The 16,985-nt window shown below is 34.6% G+C and overlaps 1 protein-coding gene and 2 pseudogenes across 1 annotated transcript; all 3 read left to right on the top strand.

The window, feature by feature from the left end:
• The first annotated feature begins 352 nt into the window (after positions 1-352).
• Positions 353-2,776, top strand: LOC145606910 (shikimate O-hydroxycinnamoyltransferase pseudogene; annotated as a pseudogene).
• A 1,723-nt stretch (positions 2,777-4,499) lies between these two features.
• Positions 4,500-5,570, top strand: LOC145609111 (glutathione S-transferase-like; annotated as a pseudogene).
• A 1,729-nt stretch (positions 5,571-7,299) lies between these two features.
• On the top strand, positions 7,300-16,728 carry LOC145608776 (putative elongation factor TypA-like SVR3, chloroplastic). Its single transcript, XM_081664376.1, has 14 exons — positions 7,300-7,671; positions 8,515-8,624; positions 9,133-9,336; positions 10,894-11,070; positions 11,663-11,815; positions 12,209-12,298; positions 12,415-12,549; positions 12,675-12,791; positions 12,981-13,132; positions 13,219-13,303; positions 14,686-14,780; positions 15,240-15,405; positions 15,591-15,786; positions 16,085-16,728. Exons 1-14 carry the CDS (start codon positions 7,419-7,421, stop codon positions 16,216-16,218), a joined length of 2,067 nt encoding a protein of 688 aa, XP_081520502.1. The 5' UTR covers positions 7,300-7,418; the 3' UTR covers positions 16,219-16,728.
• The last annotated feature ends 257 nt before the right edge of the window (positions 16,729-16,985 follow it).

Genomic DNA, 16,985 nt, shown 5'->3' with positions numbered 1-16,985 from the left:
TTTTATAATTATGTTATGAATTATTTTTTAATTTTAGTAATAATAAAAAGTGAATTTTGAAAATTATTTAATAAAATTATTTAAAAAAACAAATCTGAAATTGTTTCAAAATTAATAAATAAATATTAAAAATTAGATTAATGATTTATTATTAATTTATATTAAAAAAAAAAGAAATAAAAATCAGCCAATAAGAAATTCGTATGGGACTGTATATCATTAATTGAAAGGTTGTTGTAACTTATTGCATCGTAGACTAATTGTTGTACTAATTTCTATATAAGAGGAAGGGACCCATGCATGAAGCATCACCACTCTCTAGTCTCTACTGTCTACTCCTCCCATCACAAATATGAGCCTCATCACCGTAAAAGAATCCATTCTAATCCGGCCATCGAAACCGACTCGAAAGCATCGTCTTTGGCTCTCACACCTTGACTTTGTAGGCTCAACTCATGCTCATGTTCCTGTCATATACATTTATACTCCCACCCACAACAACTCAAAAGTGTTATTAGACACAAATGTTATTAAAGAGTCTCTAAGCGAAATACTAGTACCATTCTATCCGGTAGCAGGCCGGTTAATTAAGAATGAGAAGAGTGGTCGAATCGAGATCGATTGCAATGGTGCAGGAGTGCTATTCGAAGAGGCCGAAGCAGCATATCCGCTTGCTCATTACGGAGAGTTTAAGCCGCCCAACCCGGAGCTTCGTAAGTTGGTGGTGCCTACATGCGACTACAAGGGTGGACTCTCGTCATTCCCGCTGTTATTAACTCGACTCACTCGCTTTAAATGCGGTGCTGTATGTCTTGCCTATGTTACACATCATTTTGTTGCTGATGGAATAGGGCACACTTACTTCTTTAACTCATGGGCGACGCTCGCCCGAGGCGATAACCTCGCGGTTTTGCCTGTTCATGAAAGGTCTGTCTACTTGAGCCCTCGTGACCCGCCTCAGATCAAGTTCAACCACATAGAGTTCGAGCCGCCGTTGCCACCCTTACCCCCCAAAGGTTTATCATCAGGTGGGTAAGTTTAATTTGTTTATCACATAGTCATTTTGGTAAATAAATTTAAATTTTATGTTGTCATTCCCAATTGGAAGAACCATTTTTTATGGAAAAATTGTTGTTTTATTTACAAAAATGTTATGGTCTTATGGGATGAACAAAAACTATTTATCTCATAGATAAGCTTGTATTTTCTAATAAAAATAAAAATGTTACTTCTATTCGGTTTTTTTAAGTTATATTTGGATTTTTAAAAATTATACACGTACACCACTTTACCCAATGTTCGTACTTTATACACAAGATTAAGTACAATCATTTAAGTAACGTATGTGCTAGAATCGTCTAAATAATTTTTTTTTCAAACATTAATTTTTGATAATTCATATTATTATATTATTGGTCAAAGTTTTGTTATAGCAATTAATGTGCTGGTTAAACTGAAATACGTTTTTAAAATATCAAAAGGATATTAAATATTAATGAAAAAAATGTGCAATGATTGAAAATAAAACTTTTTTTTTGTTCTATAGACAGATTAATTACCCTTAGGTACCATATCAATCAATCAATCAAAGCCTTAATCCCAAAAGTGGAGTCGGGTAACATGAACCAAATTTGGTTATTCCGTGTAGTCATCAATATTAAATTTTTCTCCTCCATCCCTTACGATCCAAAGCTTCATCCTCAATTCCTCATGTAAATCCATGCACTTCATATCCTTCCTAACTCCTTCCAACCAAGTCATTTTTCGTCTCCCTCTCCCTCGTTTAATCCCTCCATGGTCCCACTCTTCCACTATTCGCACCGGTGCACCCTCAGGCACCATAGTTGAATATAAAATTCAAATAAAACATTTATGGAATGCTTTTTTTTTTTGGTATTCCACCCGGATCACCCTTTGACCTAATTCGGGTTCGGGGATTAGTTCAGGGTGGTTAGGTACCAGTCTCCTCCCAATTGTTTTTGTATGGGATTGAACACAAGTCTTCCCTACCAAGTGCAGTCCTAATCACCACTAACTGTACCAACAACCAATTGGTAGATGAAATGATTTGTAAATGTATGTATTATGATTCGAATACAACTATCTATATGTCACAGGTGAAATTGCTACTACAACTGACGGTCTCTTTAAATTCACTAAACATCAAATTGATGCATTAAAAGCACAAGCAATGTCCCCTGAAATAGAAAGCTACAAAGCAAGCACATTTGAAGTTTTAACCGGGCATGTGTGGCGGAGCACTTGTAAGGCCCGTGGCTTAACCGGTGATCAATGCGTGAAGCTCTACCTAGTAACTGACGGGCGCTCAAGGCTAAAGGATCCAACCTTACCAGAAGGGTACTTCGGAAATGTAATCATGAAGACGGTATGCATTGCTAAAGCAGAAGAAGTCACTTGTAAACCATTGTGGTATGTAGCCAAAATGGTTCACGAAGCACTAAAAAGAATGGAAGATTCGGAGTATTGGAGATCTTCCATTGATTACCTAGAATCGCAACCAGATGTAATGGCTCCTTTTCGTGAGGGGAAGGCTATTACATGTCCTAACCTTCTAATAAATTCTTTTGGTAGGTTACCATTACATGAAGCAGATTTTGGATGGGGTAAGCCATTGTTTGTAGGTTATGTTGCACTCAAAGGTGAGAGCTATACCTACTTGCTTCCAAATCCTAATAGGGATGGTAGTTTTTTATTGGACATTAATCTTTTTACTGCTCATATGTCTAATTTGAAAATCTACTTGTATGATTTGTAATTTTGTACTCCCTCCGTCCCTTTATTACCTTTATTACATGCCTGTATTCCTTTTTGGGTTGACCAAAATTAAGTGCCTATTTCTATTTATAGGTTGCACTTTTTGCCAATATTATTCTTGTTTTGATGATTTGTCATCAATTTCCTTTTTCTTTTTTGTACTTTACCTCAATTCACAATACTTTCTCTCTCCTAATTCTCAACCACTTTTTCTTTTTCTCTATCTCTCTCTAACTCCACATGCATATTTGTACTCCCAATTTTTAGTTTAAGGAATTTTTAACTTTTTAAATTCCCGTGCAAAATGAAAAATAGACATATAATAAAGTGACGGAGGGAGTATTCTATATGAAACCTATAATGTACTACGATTTACGAAGTATATATATTTCTTCATCTGTCTCATAATATGAAAGTTGTTGAGAAAGGAGGGAGTAGCGAAATTTTATATACAGTGATTGAAATATTTTAATTTAATTTGTAGGCACAATATTCTTTGTATTATGATCTAGGGGTGAGCAAAAAAGTAGGATACCTCAGATTTTGTTAGGAACCGAAGGTTTTAGAGCCAGACGCTGTACAAGAAGTTTTGGTTCCAGGTAGCAAAATGGAGAACATGTTGTAACAGGTTCTCAATTTTTTGGAACCAAAATATGTAGAATATCCTGTAAACTGTAACGGTGTAACCTGATAAAAGTATCACTTACTTTCAGATTATACACCAATTCTAACTTATTTATTAAATCATAAATATCAAAATAACAATTTTAAATATATGTATTGAATTTGTTAGACAATTACTATTAGTTTGTTTTATTTGCAAGTTGTAAACATTATAATTAGTGACCGACTAGCATTATTTTTATAAAAAAAACCGCAAAAAGTTATTAAGTATATTACAAAACAGTGTACCCTAAACTGGAACCGGAATCTCAAAAGGTTACTGAGCACTTCTAGCTTGATTGGTATTCTCTCTGTATTTTATTACTTTCTCCACTTTCCTTTTACGGTTGTATTTTATTACTTGTTTCCTTTTCTTTTTTTGGAAACATGGTACAATATTTTATTAATTTCTTCTCTCTACTAAGGGCCTGTTCACATTTACTTAATTTCAGTTCAGTTCAGTTCAGTTCAGTTCCAATCAGTTCAGTTCAGTTCAGCTCTTAATTTCCCTCTCACATAAAATATTCATTTTAGTTCAGTTTAGTTCAATTCAATTCTAATCAGTTCAGTTCAATTCAGCTCAGTTTAGTAAATGTGAACAGGCCCTAAATCCCCAACTATCATACTTTAATATTTCCAAATTCTCTCTCCTCTAACTATCAGACTTTATTTTTCCACTAACCCCACTCCCTTCATATTTTATTAATTCTACTTTTTATCGTAAAACTCGTCATATGAAAAAATGGAACAAGTAATAATATACGGAGGAAGTATAACTAATACCTTCTCATATTATTGCCTAAATCCTTCTTTTTCTCTATCTTACCTTTGACTACCCCATATTGGCCACATTAGAGATATCAAGAGAATCTCTCTTGATATCAATATTATTATCAAAGCCTGTTTGATTTTTGTGAATCATAGAGATTACTTGTGAATCATAGAGATTGTATTAGGATCATTTTCATGTAACACTACTATAAATAGTTGTATCCTTTCATCAATATAATTAAGCTTTCTCATAAGTCCAAACCAAACAACTTAGATTATTAAGATCAGGCATGGGGATCAAGGTTCATGGAAGCCCACTCTCTGGAGCCACACGCCGTGTTGTGGCTGCTCTTCATGAAAAAGAGCTCGACTTCGAATTCGTCTCAGTCGACATGAAATCCGGTGATCACAAACAACAACCTTATCTTTCTTTAATGTAAGTTTTTTCTTGTTTTTTGTCAACCTATCTATCGACTATTTTTATCCCCCAAGTTTGCAATTTGACTTATAGTTATAGAAAAAATTGTATGTATTTGACCTCAACATTATTTAATAAAGAGTATATGCATGTTAATAATTAGGAGTTGTATATTTCTTTAAAAAAAAATAATAAATAAAAAAATAGGAATTATACATGTAAAAATACTTGCAGAGGACCAACTCGGCCAAAAGCTTAATCTGATGGTTGAAGTTAAAAAATACTTTGTATGTTTTATACTCAATCACATAACCCTTAATTTGATTATGTGAAAGCTTATTTTTGCTACCATATAATTTCAGCCATTTGGTCAAGTACCAGCATTTGAAGATGGAGAATTCAAGCTTTTTGGTGAGTTACCTTGCACATCTATCGAATTATAATACAATAATGTTTACATATGCATTCATATTTATTTCCATGTTCTCAAACAGAATCAAGAGCAATTACGAAGTACTTAACATATACCTACAAAAGCAAGGGGACTGCATTGGTGTTCGAGGACTTGAAGCAAAAGGCGATTCAATCTGTTTGGATGGAGGTTGAGGCTCTCCAATTTGATCCCCCAGCAAGGATACTTATTTGGGAGCTTGTCTTAAAGGGCATGTTTGGCATGGAAACCGATATGGCTATAGTCGAGGAGAACGAGGCTAAGTTGGCTAAGGTCCTTGATGTTTATGAGGTCCGTTTAGGCGAGTCCAAGTACTTGGGTGGTGAAACATTCACCTTGGCTGATCTTCATCACTTGCCTCGATTGCATACGCTAATGGGCACTCAAGTGAAGAAGATTTTCGACGAGCGCCCGTGTGTTAGTGCTTGGTGCAAGGATATCTTGGCTAGGCCAGCTTGGGAAAAGACTGTGGCCTTGCAAAACAAAGCTTAAGGGATTACTTTCTCAATGACTAAGAATAATTGCTTATGAAAGAATGTAATAAGTACTTTCTTATTCGTCTATTCTAATGTGTAGCAGAATTATCTTATAGTTCCAAAGACTGGTTTGTTTATGAAATATTTGATGACATTTGGAGCTTAAATTTATAATTATGGACATCTCCTATTTTCTAATGTGATTTGTGAGTATTGAATTTTGCCTACTTTGTCAACAGTATTATTGGGCATGGGACAAGTTTTTATGGCCCAAGATTGTCTATATTGGCTTACAAGTTACAAACTTACAGCTATCCACTTGAGTTGGCCTTATAAAGTTATAATGGGTTCAAAAGATCAATTTTGCAAGTCACTGCAAACATGTGACCACTTAGAGGATTCCAAATGTAGATTTTTCATTTGAGATTTTTTAATTTTATTAGTATTTCTCTTTATCAAGGGAGTTTTTTTTTTATGTATCATGAGAAAGAATAGTAAATCGACAATGGCCTTTATTTCAAATTTGAAAAAAAAAAAAAAAAAAAAAAAAAAAAAAAAAAATGGCCTACATTAGCAATGCAATTAGAAGCCCAAATAATCTCTCAATAGATGTGATAACTACTTTAAAGGGAAACTGAATAAGAAGAGAACGAGTGTCTTTTATAATGTGCTCGATCTAATAAAAAGGGCAACCCAAACACCTTTTATTTTCCTCATGGCTATGGGTCTGTTCTCTTTAGATTATTTTTTGTCAGTTCTAATAAGTTCAGTTCAGTTCACTTCTTAATTTCCTTCTCTTATAAAATATTCAGTTTAGTTTACAGGCCCTATATCACCTACAATTTAGATGTTTTTAATGCCGCATTGAAGTGCTAGTATAAAATTTCTTCATAGAGATGAAGCTTATATTATACTCCCTTTGTTTTTTTTTTTTTTTTATTTGCATCACTTCTCTTTTATGGGTGTTTTTTTTTAAATGCATCACTGCTATATTTGGTTTTTTTATACTATATTTTATCATTTCTCTCTTACTTTAAACACAACTCAAATTATTTTATCATTTCTCTCTCTTTCATGGTCCACACTTAAATAATAAAAATATCTATCTTCTCTCACATACATTCTCTTTCATTGGTCACCATCTTACTTTTACGGAGTACTATAATAATTTATTCACCCACTCACAATATTTTATTACTCTCCTAAAACTTTATACATTCTTAAGTGATGCAAATAAAAAATAAAAAACACCAGGAGTAAATGTTTTGGTACGCTAAGATGTAGGCACAACACGGCACGCGCCACCACTAGGCACGGCGATGCACGACCCGTGGAGGGCCGGCACGGCACACTGCCCACCTCTACTTGCAACACACTATAAATGGAAAGTTTTTTGGGAAAAAATAGTACTATTTCTTTTATTAAAAGCACATGATCCACTAAATTATACTATAAAAAGTCTCTCACTCCATTTCAAAGTGTATAACATCACGTGAACCTCGCTTTTCTTAAATAGCGTGAAGAAGTATATGTCGCAATCATTAAAAAAACGAAGGAAATATCAATTAGTATCAAAGATAATTTATGAGACAGTCTCATACAAAATTTGTCGAATCAAGGAATACACCATCGCAGCTATTATCCACATAATTAGTGGAGTACCAAACGGCCACAAGTTCGAATCATAGCCGCCACCAACACACACAAAAAAATGGATAACGCAACATAAAAACCCAACTCATTTCCCTCTTTTCATTTCCCTCCTTTCATTCTTCTCCTTCAACTCTCTCACTCTATCTCTCCAAAACATTCCTTCGCAAGTAGGAGAGAGAAAGAGAGAATTGTAGGAAGAAGAAGAACAAAAATGGAGTCTGCAATTACTATCTGTAATCACAATTCTCTCGCATTTTCTCTCTCTAGAAACCCTAGTTCTTCGACCAAGACGACTGCTGCGAAGATTGCTTCATTATCATCTAAATTGTCTAATCAATTGCTTAATTGTAACGCTTTATCTTCGTCTTCTTTGTCGAAGAAATCTTCGGTTTCTCATGTTTTACAGCGTTCTAATGGAGGTTCTGTTCGGTGTTCTGTTGCTGAAACTGCTTCTACTCCTTCTGGTAACTCATTTCTTATCAATTTTTAGTTGAAGTTTTGAGTTGATTAGAGTGAATAAGTTTGATATTAGATTGATGATGAACTGATTATTGCTTTATAAGTTTTTTGTGTGTAATTTTGATTTTAGAAATGTAATTAGCTGATTATTGCTGATTTGAAGTTTTTAAAGTGTATAATTTTGGTTACAGAATGTTGTTTTTGGAGTTAATTAGAGTGAATAAGTTTAATATTAGATTGATGATGAATTGATTATTGCTTTATTAGTTTATTGTGTGTAATTTTGATTTTACAAAGGTGATTAGCTGATTATTGCAGTTTTTGAAGTTTTTTAATGTGTATGAGTTTGGTTAAAAAATGTTGATTGAATGATTATTCGAGTTAATTTAAGTGTATACTTATGATTTTAGAATGGAATCAAAGGATAATGAATGTGTTCGTGCACTATAGTATGGCACTGAATTCGTGGCAATATACTTCGTATCTTTGATGATACTGCATCTTTTTTTTGCAGAGGAAAAAAGTTGTTTAACTTTGTTTAGTTGACACAGTAGTTATTGAGTTCATGTTAGTATGCTACAACACGAATCATACTATGATGTTCATGGTTTGTGACTAAAATGATGGGTGTCAAGGGTTCATGTATGATTGTATGTTAAGGATTAATGTGCAGTTTCGGAATTTTAATCAATGTAAATGCCACATCAATTATTTGGTTGCACGATGTGTTGTGCTTGTGTTGTATATTTGTAATGTTGTGTACTAAATTCCTTTAATAAGCACTTTTGTATTTGTGGCAAACGTTGTTATTCTAGTTTCCAATGCCTCTTGTCATGATGCTTTTCCAGAGAAAAAGGGGCAGTTGATGAGAAGAAACGACATTAGGAACATAGCTATTGTTGCTCATGTAGATCATGGAAAGACAACTTTAGTTGACTCTATGCTGAAACAAGCAAAGGTGAGAATGAAAATAATTCAAAGAGTATTGATTTCAATTAATTTGGCTTTGTGTCATATAGTTGCTTCATTTAATATTTTACTATAATGTTATTTGAATCTTGCCAAATTTGGAAAGCCATTTGAACTAACAAGTTCTCATTAAATTTCATGTGCTATCTTGTCCTTTATATTGTAAAGTTTAGTGGCATTCTAGCTGTTGCCTACTTCTCTTTGTTCAAGAATGAGTAGTGGTGCATGACTTACTATATTTGTAAACATCTCAATAGGTTAATCGGCATTGCTATGGATGCAGTAGCAGTGATTAGCACCTCCGATACCGCAAAATGGCACAGGCCACAGGATGCTTAATATTAGTATAAATATAGCACTTTGTGCTTATAACCTGTTATTACTAATGGCAGAATGCCTAATCTGAGAACAGTATCTGGCCTATTTGCTTTACACAATGCATCAGTTTGCAGGAGATAATCACTTTTCTTATGCATTCTGCCTACTATCATTTTCAGGTGTTCCGTGACAACCAGTTTGTACAAGAGAGAATAATGGACTCTAATGATCTTGAACGTGAAAGGGGAATCACCATACTCAGTAAAAACACATCAATCGCATATAAAGATACCAAAATCAACATCATAGATACTCCAGGACATTCTGATTTTGGAGGTGAAGTAGAACGCATATTGAATATGGTTGAAGGTGTTCTTTTAGTGGTAAAACTCATATACCTCTTATAATGACATGTATTTGATTGCTTTAGCGTTACCTAATATGCTCACCCAACCCCCTCTGCGAACCATGATCTGGAATTTGCATACAGTAACATGGTATGTGTTACAATTGTTGAATTTTACACTTGTGGGGTTGTTGTGTTCACATAATGCTCCCCAACCCCCTCTGGGAACCATGATCTGGAATGTGCATACTATAACATGGTACGTGGCACAATTGTTGAATTTTAAACTTGTGGAGTTATTGTGTTCACATACTTGTTTTATGTAACAAACTGTATAAAGCTTCTGGCAACACTAACGTATATCTTTGGTACCATGTGCTGTTATGAAATTGTCAGCCATGCATTGCTCACAAGAACACTGGGATAATGGCTGAATAACTCGGTGAAATTGTTGCTGATTTTTTGCATGCCCCATCTCTTGCTAGGTTTTCCTGTTTATAACTTTGTGCACCAAATCTAACAAATATATTTCTTTGAAACATATCCATGCATTCATTCTTTTCTATATTAATTAGGCTCAGTCAACTTTGTGAAAAGTTTGATGTAATGATTAAATTGCCAGTGTTAAAAAAAATTCATTTGTAAAAGAAAATTTTACATTGATGCTTTTTATCCGTTGATCAATCTTAAGATCAGAATTTGTCTTCTTTAGTACACTTCTAGTTCTGACTAACAGAAGGGGTATGCAAAACTGTAAATGGAAGATTCACATGCTCTTCCCTATCTATCCCCTCAATTGATGGTCAGTGCTCTCATGTTATGTACAATTATGTTTCTGTGTGTCTCTATCTTATCTGTAATTGCTGTCTATTGTCATTATCATAGTCAACTCAATTGTTTATTAAAAACAGGATATTTGAAATTGTAATAGTAATGTTGCATGCATCTTCTTATCTAAAAAAATTAGGCGGTATACACATATCTCCCAAGCCTTGCATTAGGCAGGGGTCTGGTGAGAGGCAGTGAGGTACTAGAGAATTTTACTTCATATTATAATTTATGACTTGTAAGTGCAAGTCAGCCATTCTTGTTAATCAGTCTTTTATTTTTTCTCATCATCTTGATGACTCTAATATCTGTTATAAGTGAATGCAGCTCTGATTTTTCAATGAGTATATCCTTGTACATCCTAGATTTATGTGACAAAATATGTAATGTCTGTTATGTGGAGTTATTTAACTGTTGCACTTTTCACTTCCTCCGTTCTTTTTTAGTTGACACGTTTCTTTTATCAAGTTTGTCAATGCACAAATTCATCGGTTATTATCTCAATTATCATTACAAAAAGAGTTGATACCATGAAAATTATACATTGAAACAATTTAACAAGTTCCCACTTGATTATGTTTTATCATAACTATAAATCACAAAAAGCTCGTCAAAGTAGAATTTGTGAATAGTGGCGAAAGGCAAAACTTGTGAACTAAATAAAATGGAGGAATTTTTTAAAATGGATTCTATTGAGGGTCCTATGCCACAGAGAAGATATCTGTTGAGTTATTTTTAACTGTTGCACTTCTCACTTCTTGCTTAGGTGGATTCTGTTGAAGGTCCGATGCCACAAACAAGATTTGTTCTGAAGAAGGCGTTAGAGTTTGGACATGCTGTTGTGGTGGTGGTTAATAAAATAGATAGGCCATCTGCTCGTCCTGATTATGTCATCAATTCTACATTTGAACTTTTCATCGAATTAAATGCAACAGATGAACAGGTTAGTTTTCTTAGATATTAGATGCCTTTCTATATATTTATGGTGTAGTGTGTCTTCTCCTATATTGGACTAAGGGTCAACTGGAAGCAGCCTATCTGTAATTGCAGAGATATGGCTGCATACATTTCACTGATCTGTCTCTTAACCTACTCAGAAAGGGATCTCTTAGTTTCATTTGGATTATGACAATGTTGTTGTTTCTATGGCTTCTTGTATAACTGTCTAGTCATAAATTGTGAACCATTGATAATATTTCTCCTTCAAAGAAAAGTTGCCTGTTTATTTATTTATTTCCCAGTATCTATTGTTATACATGACTAAGGGCCTATTCTGATTTACTAAACTGAGCTGAACTGATTGGAGCTGAAATGAACTGAACTGAATTAAAATGAATTGTGGAAATTAGGAACGGAACTGAACTGAACTGAATGAAGAGAACAGGCCCTAAGGCTAAATAAGCTAGATTCAAGACCCAGTATTTTTACAGATGCGTAGAGTCTGGTCAATTCTGCTATTAACTGCAGTGATTTTACAATTTTATCATGTATTATCCTGAGATTAACCTGATGTTTTTTTTACTGTTAATTTGTAGTGTGATTTTCAAGTAGTATATGCAAGTGGCATCAAGGGGAAGGCTGGACTCTCTCCTGACAAATTGGCAGATGATTTGGGACCCCTTTTCGAGTCTGTAATCAGATGCATCCCTGGACCACGTATTGAAAAAGATGGTGCCTTACAAATGCTTGTTAGTGGTTGTTCCTTACATCTGGTTCTGGCATTATATTCATATTGCTCTTTTTTTAATAATCTGGTGATAGTAAGACCAACTCCATCAGAATATTATTGCTGGTTGTTATGGGGAAGTGATTATGATCTTTAGGATTAGAGTTTGTCAGTATGAAACATCTCATTTGATAGCAATATGCAATTACATCTTATACTTTATTCTCCTATTTTTTTATCTGTCCAGCACAATGTCCTTCTGGGGAATGTCCTTTGGTGGGTAGTAAATTTGTCATTTATTCATTTCCTATTTCCTTAATATATCTGTGATTCTCATATCTTTGGTTTTTTGTTTGTCTGCTTCTTCTTTGTGCCCACCCACCTTAACAGTATATATTTTTCTTGACATGAATAGGTTACAAATATAGAGTACGATGAGCACAAAGGGAGAATAGCAATTGGACGCTTGCATGCGGGTGTTCTTGAAAGGGGAAAGGATGTCAAGGTAAGACTTGCAAGATCGGGTATCATTTTATGTTTTTATCCCACAATTGTTTCTGAGTGTTGCCTTAGGGAAAGAATAGTAGGTATGGAAAACATAGCTAATACTTTTCTGTTCAGGTATGCACATCAGAAGATTCATGTAGATATGCAAGAGTAAGTGAGCTTTTTGTTTATGAGAAATTCCTTAGGGCTCCTGTGGACTCTGTAGAAGCAGGAGATATATGTGCTGTTTGTGGAATTGGAGATATTCAGGTGAGATTTCGTTTGTTTGCTGGATTTCACTTTGAGTATGACTAACGAGACTTGCAGAATTGTTGAACGTGATTTCTGTCTTGTTATAATATGTTTTTTGATCCCAGTTTCCATGTTTTCTTTAGATTGGAGAGACGATTGCTGATAAAGCTTTTGGAAAACCCTTGCCTGCAATAAAGGTTGAGGAGCCAACTGTGAAGATGTCATTCTCAATCAACACTTCTCCATTTGTGGGTCGTGAGGTATGTATATGAAATTCTCCTTAAATATGTTATTCAGCACATTGGAACTTATGACACTTTCTTTGCAGACTGGAATGAAAATTTCATGAGTCTTTTCCTGTTCATACTAAATTGATATGTATTGACTAAATCTTTTAATATGTTCACAATGGTCACACCATTAAAGTACCGTTTTTTTTTTCTCCGTAGGGAAAATATGTAACTAGTAGAAACCTCAGGGATCGACTCTATCGGGAGCTTGAGAGAAACTTGGCAATGAGAGTTGAAGATGGGGAAACTTCTGACACTTTCATGGTTAGTGGGCGAGGAACTCTGCACATTACCATACTGATTGAGAACATGTAAGACACTTGTGTTTTATTTTATTCTTTTCATATCCTAAAGAAGTAGAGCTCTTATTTGACTTGTACATTGCTTTGTGGTATAGGAGAAGAGAAGGATATGAGTTCATGGTTGGTCCCCCCAAAGTTATTAGCAAAAAGGTGGATGACAAGCTGCATGAGCCTTTTGAGGTAATTATCCAGCTGCCAGCACTGTCTTTCTGGTTTTTGTTTTCCTTCCTCCCTTCTGGCAGTTAATGAAAAACATAAGCTGCAAAGAGTTGCAAGGCTATAAATTTAGGAAACAAAGGTACAAATCTGAAGAAAATTATTAAGTATGATATGAGTTAATTTCATATTTCGAAACTAAAAGTAATGTTGTCAAATTTGCTCAGCTGAAATCATAAAATATGGCCTTATGGATATGTACTTTTATACCTTTCAAGATTTACTGCTTCATAGGACTTGCCATCTATTTTGTTTTGCTTTAGTCTCTGAGAAAATGCAGATGAATGTCATTAATTGAGTGATAATAAACTAATTCTCTTAATCATGTTGCTCTGTTCTGATCCTTTTTACTAGTATATGAATTGAAGTGTATGCAGTTACTGAGATGGTACTGATTGTTTTGAAAGCTCCTATGCATTATGCACTTCTGATTTTTGGAATTTTAGGCTTCAAATTTAGCTAACTGTAACCCTGTACAAACCCATGTACTTATTTTTGTAGAACCCACTCTCTGATTGTTGATTACCACCCCTTGTGTCATGGGAGATAGAGCGGGAGATTGAGCTCTATCTCCTTGGAAGCTAAACATCCTAGAACTATTAATTTAGCACACTTTTCTGCATAGTATCTTAATATATGGACTTATAAAGAGGAAAATAACATTTGCTGATCCATTAGTATCATCAAGTCTTTTAAGTACTTTTTAATTACGGTCTTGTTGGAGGTCACGGAAGTGCACTCCTGCTTCTATGTGTCCTTGTTGCCATTGGCAATCATCAATCAAATGAATCAATGTTCCAACATCATTTGTCCTTTCCCTTAGCACTCTCATATTGCATATCTTGCTGTTTTGGGTCTCTGATGCAATTTGTAAGCTCTAAGTATCTTATTGGGCTGCAATATTGATTGCCAAATGTTATTTACTGGACTAAAATGACCTCACAAACAAATGCAACTCATTATAACACATTTTGCTCCATCAATCAACTCTTGAAACCTTTTCTGTCACCCAGCTTAGAACCACTCCAAACTGAGCAGGTCTGTGCTACTATGAATTCTGAGTTTTTTGCTTCCTGCTGCAATTTGATGCTGGAAGGGCTTGCATCAGTGCACTAAGCATTATCTTTAGTTGTTAAATCAAGGACTTGAAGTTAATAAAGTTATGTGCTTGAATTCACTGAACATTTTGTTATCATAATTGCGAAAAGCAAGTTAGCCATCACCTACCTTGCAGAGGAATATGCCTAGTATATACTCTGGTTCTTGGATAAGATGAATGTGTGATGGTGGACAAAAAGTTATGCTACTCAGTTCCTGATTTACAGTTCTGTAAACTCATTCTGTAGATTGCAACAGTGGAGGTACCAGAAGAACATATGGGCGCTGTTGTTGAACTTTTGGGTAAAAGACGTGGACAAATGTTTAATATGGAGAATTTTGGGTACGTGACTGCATTTTTGCTGTTATCCTGATATTTTCTATTTCTAATTTTGTTGCTACTATCATGTGATTCATGTCTATAAATTAGTGATCACATGACTCCTTGACAGTTAGCTCCTTTGGGTTTTTGTTTAGCTCCATGATTTTGATTTCTATGGTTTCCAATACACAACGTTGACCTTTGTGTTTTAAAACTGTCTATTAGTAAAATTTGAAATTCTTGTAAGACCTTTCCTAGTTGTAGCTTATCTGTTAATGCACGAATTATGTTCTTGTGAAAAGACTTCTATTTTAGCAAGCACACACTGTGTTCAGTTATGATATTTGCCAAAAATTTGGGTGTTATAGCTTGATGGAAGTTTAATTTGCTGTTGACTTTCTCGGATTATTCATGTTTGCTGCTAGAATTTTTCAGTAGTTTGTGCAATGACATTCGTCTTCGACTTTGTTTTTACCCCAGGTCTGAAGGAACAACAGTATTGAGGTATAAAATACCAACCCGTGGTCTTTTGGGATTGCGAAATGCCATTTTAACTGCGTCTCGAGGCACTGCAATTCTGAACACAATATTTGAAGGTTATGAACCTTGGGCTGGTGAAATCAGTACTCGTGATCAGGGTTCACTGGTAATTTCTATTGGTTTTTCATTCATTGGATAATCCATATATGCATCTAAATAAACGCTAATCTTATTGCTTTAGAATTCAAAAGAGCTCTTTAACCATTGAAACCTTGAACAACAAGCACTTGTTTTGATTCCAACATATGTTCATTCTGTTTGACAAGCTCTCTTTAACTTCTGTTGGGCTAGGTTGCGTTTGAGGATGGTACTAGTACATCTTATGCCCTTGCTAGCTCACAAGAGAGAGGCAAGATGTTTATTGCTCCTGGAGTAGATGTTTACAAAGGTCAGATTGTTGGTATCCACCAGAGACCTGGTGATCTATCACTAAACGTGTGCAAGAAGAAGGCAGCAACAAATGTTCGTTCTAACAAAGAACAGACAGGTAAACTCATAGATTCTGGCTTTCTTTTTCTCCTTCGGCTTCGTAAATCAAATGGATCATTAGATTCCACAATACATTATAAATGCTAAACCAATTCATTCAGAGCATAAACTTACCATTGATTCATGTCTTTACTGTTGCATCATTAAAACAGTGAATGCCCAAAATTAAATATGTGAAAATCCTTTTCTTTTCTTGTAACTGCTGTCAATTTAGATTCGTTTGCCTCTATTAGTCATTGAACCATCTAAATTTTTAAATCCTCTCCTTGCCCTACTTTTCCAATTTTTGTACACAGTGGTTCTCGATACACCAATTGATTACAGTCTTGACGACTGTATAGAGTACATTCAAGAGGATGAACTTGTGGAGGTCACCCCATTAAGTATCCGAATGTGCAAGAATCCAAAGTTTGCAAAGAAAGGCAGGTGAAGCTAAGTATCATCTGCTCCTCGAAGTCTACCTTGGAAAATATTGCAATATAACCTTACGCTACAGGTGAATATAAGGTTTTGGTTCAAAAACAATGATTGAATTTGAGGTTAACATCAAATTTATATGATGCAAATATTTCGACAAAATCCGAGGAAGGACATCTGGAACTTAAAATATAACAATTCGGATATACGGAGTACCATATTGTTTTTCGCCTGAAGGCAGGTGAAACGAAGTCAGCAACATCAACCGTTGTTCTAGTGATCTTTTTTGGCGCTGATGTATATGATTACAGATATTCATATATGTATTACTACAGATCAAACAGTACATTGCTGATTGTTACCAAAAAAAAAAAAAAAAATTCTTCCATGTTAGTATAAGATAGCCAATTTCAATTGTTGGATACCTATCTGCCTGCCACTTTCTTTATTTATTTTAGTCGGTTGTGAACTTGTGATTGCAGTAATGTAAGTTTGTGGAAAATAAACTTATGTTTTCAAGTGATCTTTGTGTTAAGATTTGTGGTCACTCCACTATGTTGTGAATTTGTGATCCAAGAGTCTGGAGTACCTTTTTAACATTATGTTTTTTATTGGAAAAATACACTTTAATAATTCCAACTATTGGCGATTTACTTTTAATAATCCCAACTAAGGTTTATTTTTTAATAATCCTAACTATACTATGAGTTTGCTTCCAACAGTCCCAACCGGTCAACGACGAGTCAACGACTTGTTATAACAGGTAACTAGGACACGTGT

The sequence above is a fragment of the Chenopodium album genome, chromosome 23, assembly GCF_948465745.1.
Source record: "Chenopodium album chromosome 23, dcCheAlbu1.1, whole genome shotgun sequence".
NCBI lineage: Eukaryota > Viridiplantae > Streptophyta > Magnoliopsida > Caryophyllales > Amaranthaceae > Chenopodium > Chenopodium album.
The sequence above is the reverse complement of the archived record's forward strand: the minus strand, read 5'-3'. Positions and strand labels throughout refer to the sequence as shown.

Bases quoted from the DNA above. Each gene is read 5' to 3' on its own strand.
- LOC145608776 (XM_081664376.1), top strand. From the start codon at position 7,419: ATGGAGTCTGCAATTACTATCTGTAATCACAATTCTCTCGCATTTTCT. The intron at 8,625-9,132 runs GTGAGAATGAAA...TATCATTTTCAG, and splicing joins CTATGCTGAAACAAGCAAAG to GTGTTCCGTGACAACCAGTT. The intron at 12,792-12,980 runs GTATGTATATGA...TTTTCTCCGTAG, and splicing joins CTCCATTTGTGGGTCGTGAG to GGAAAATATGTAACTAGTAG.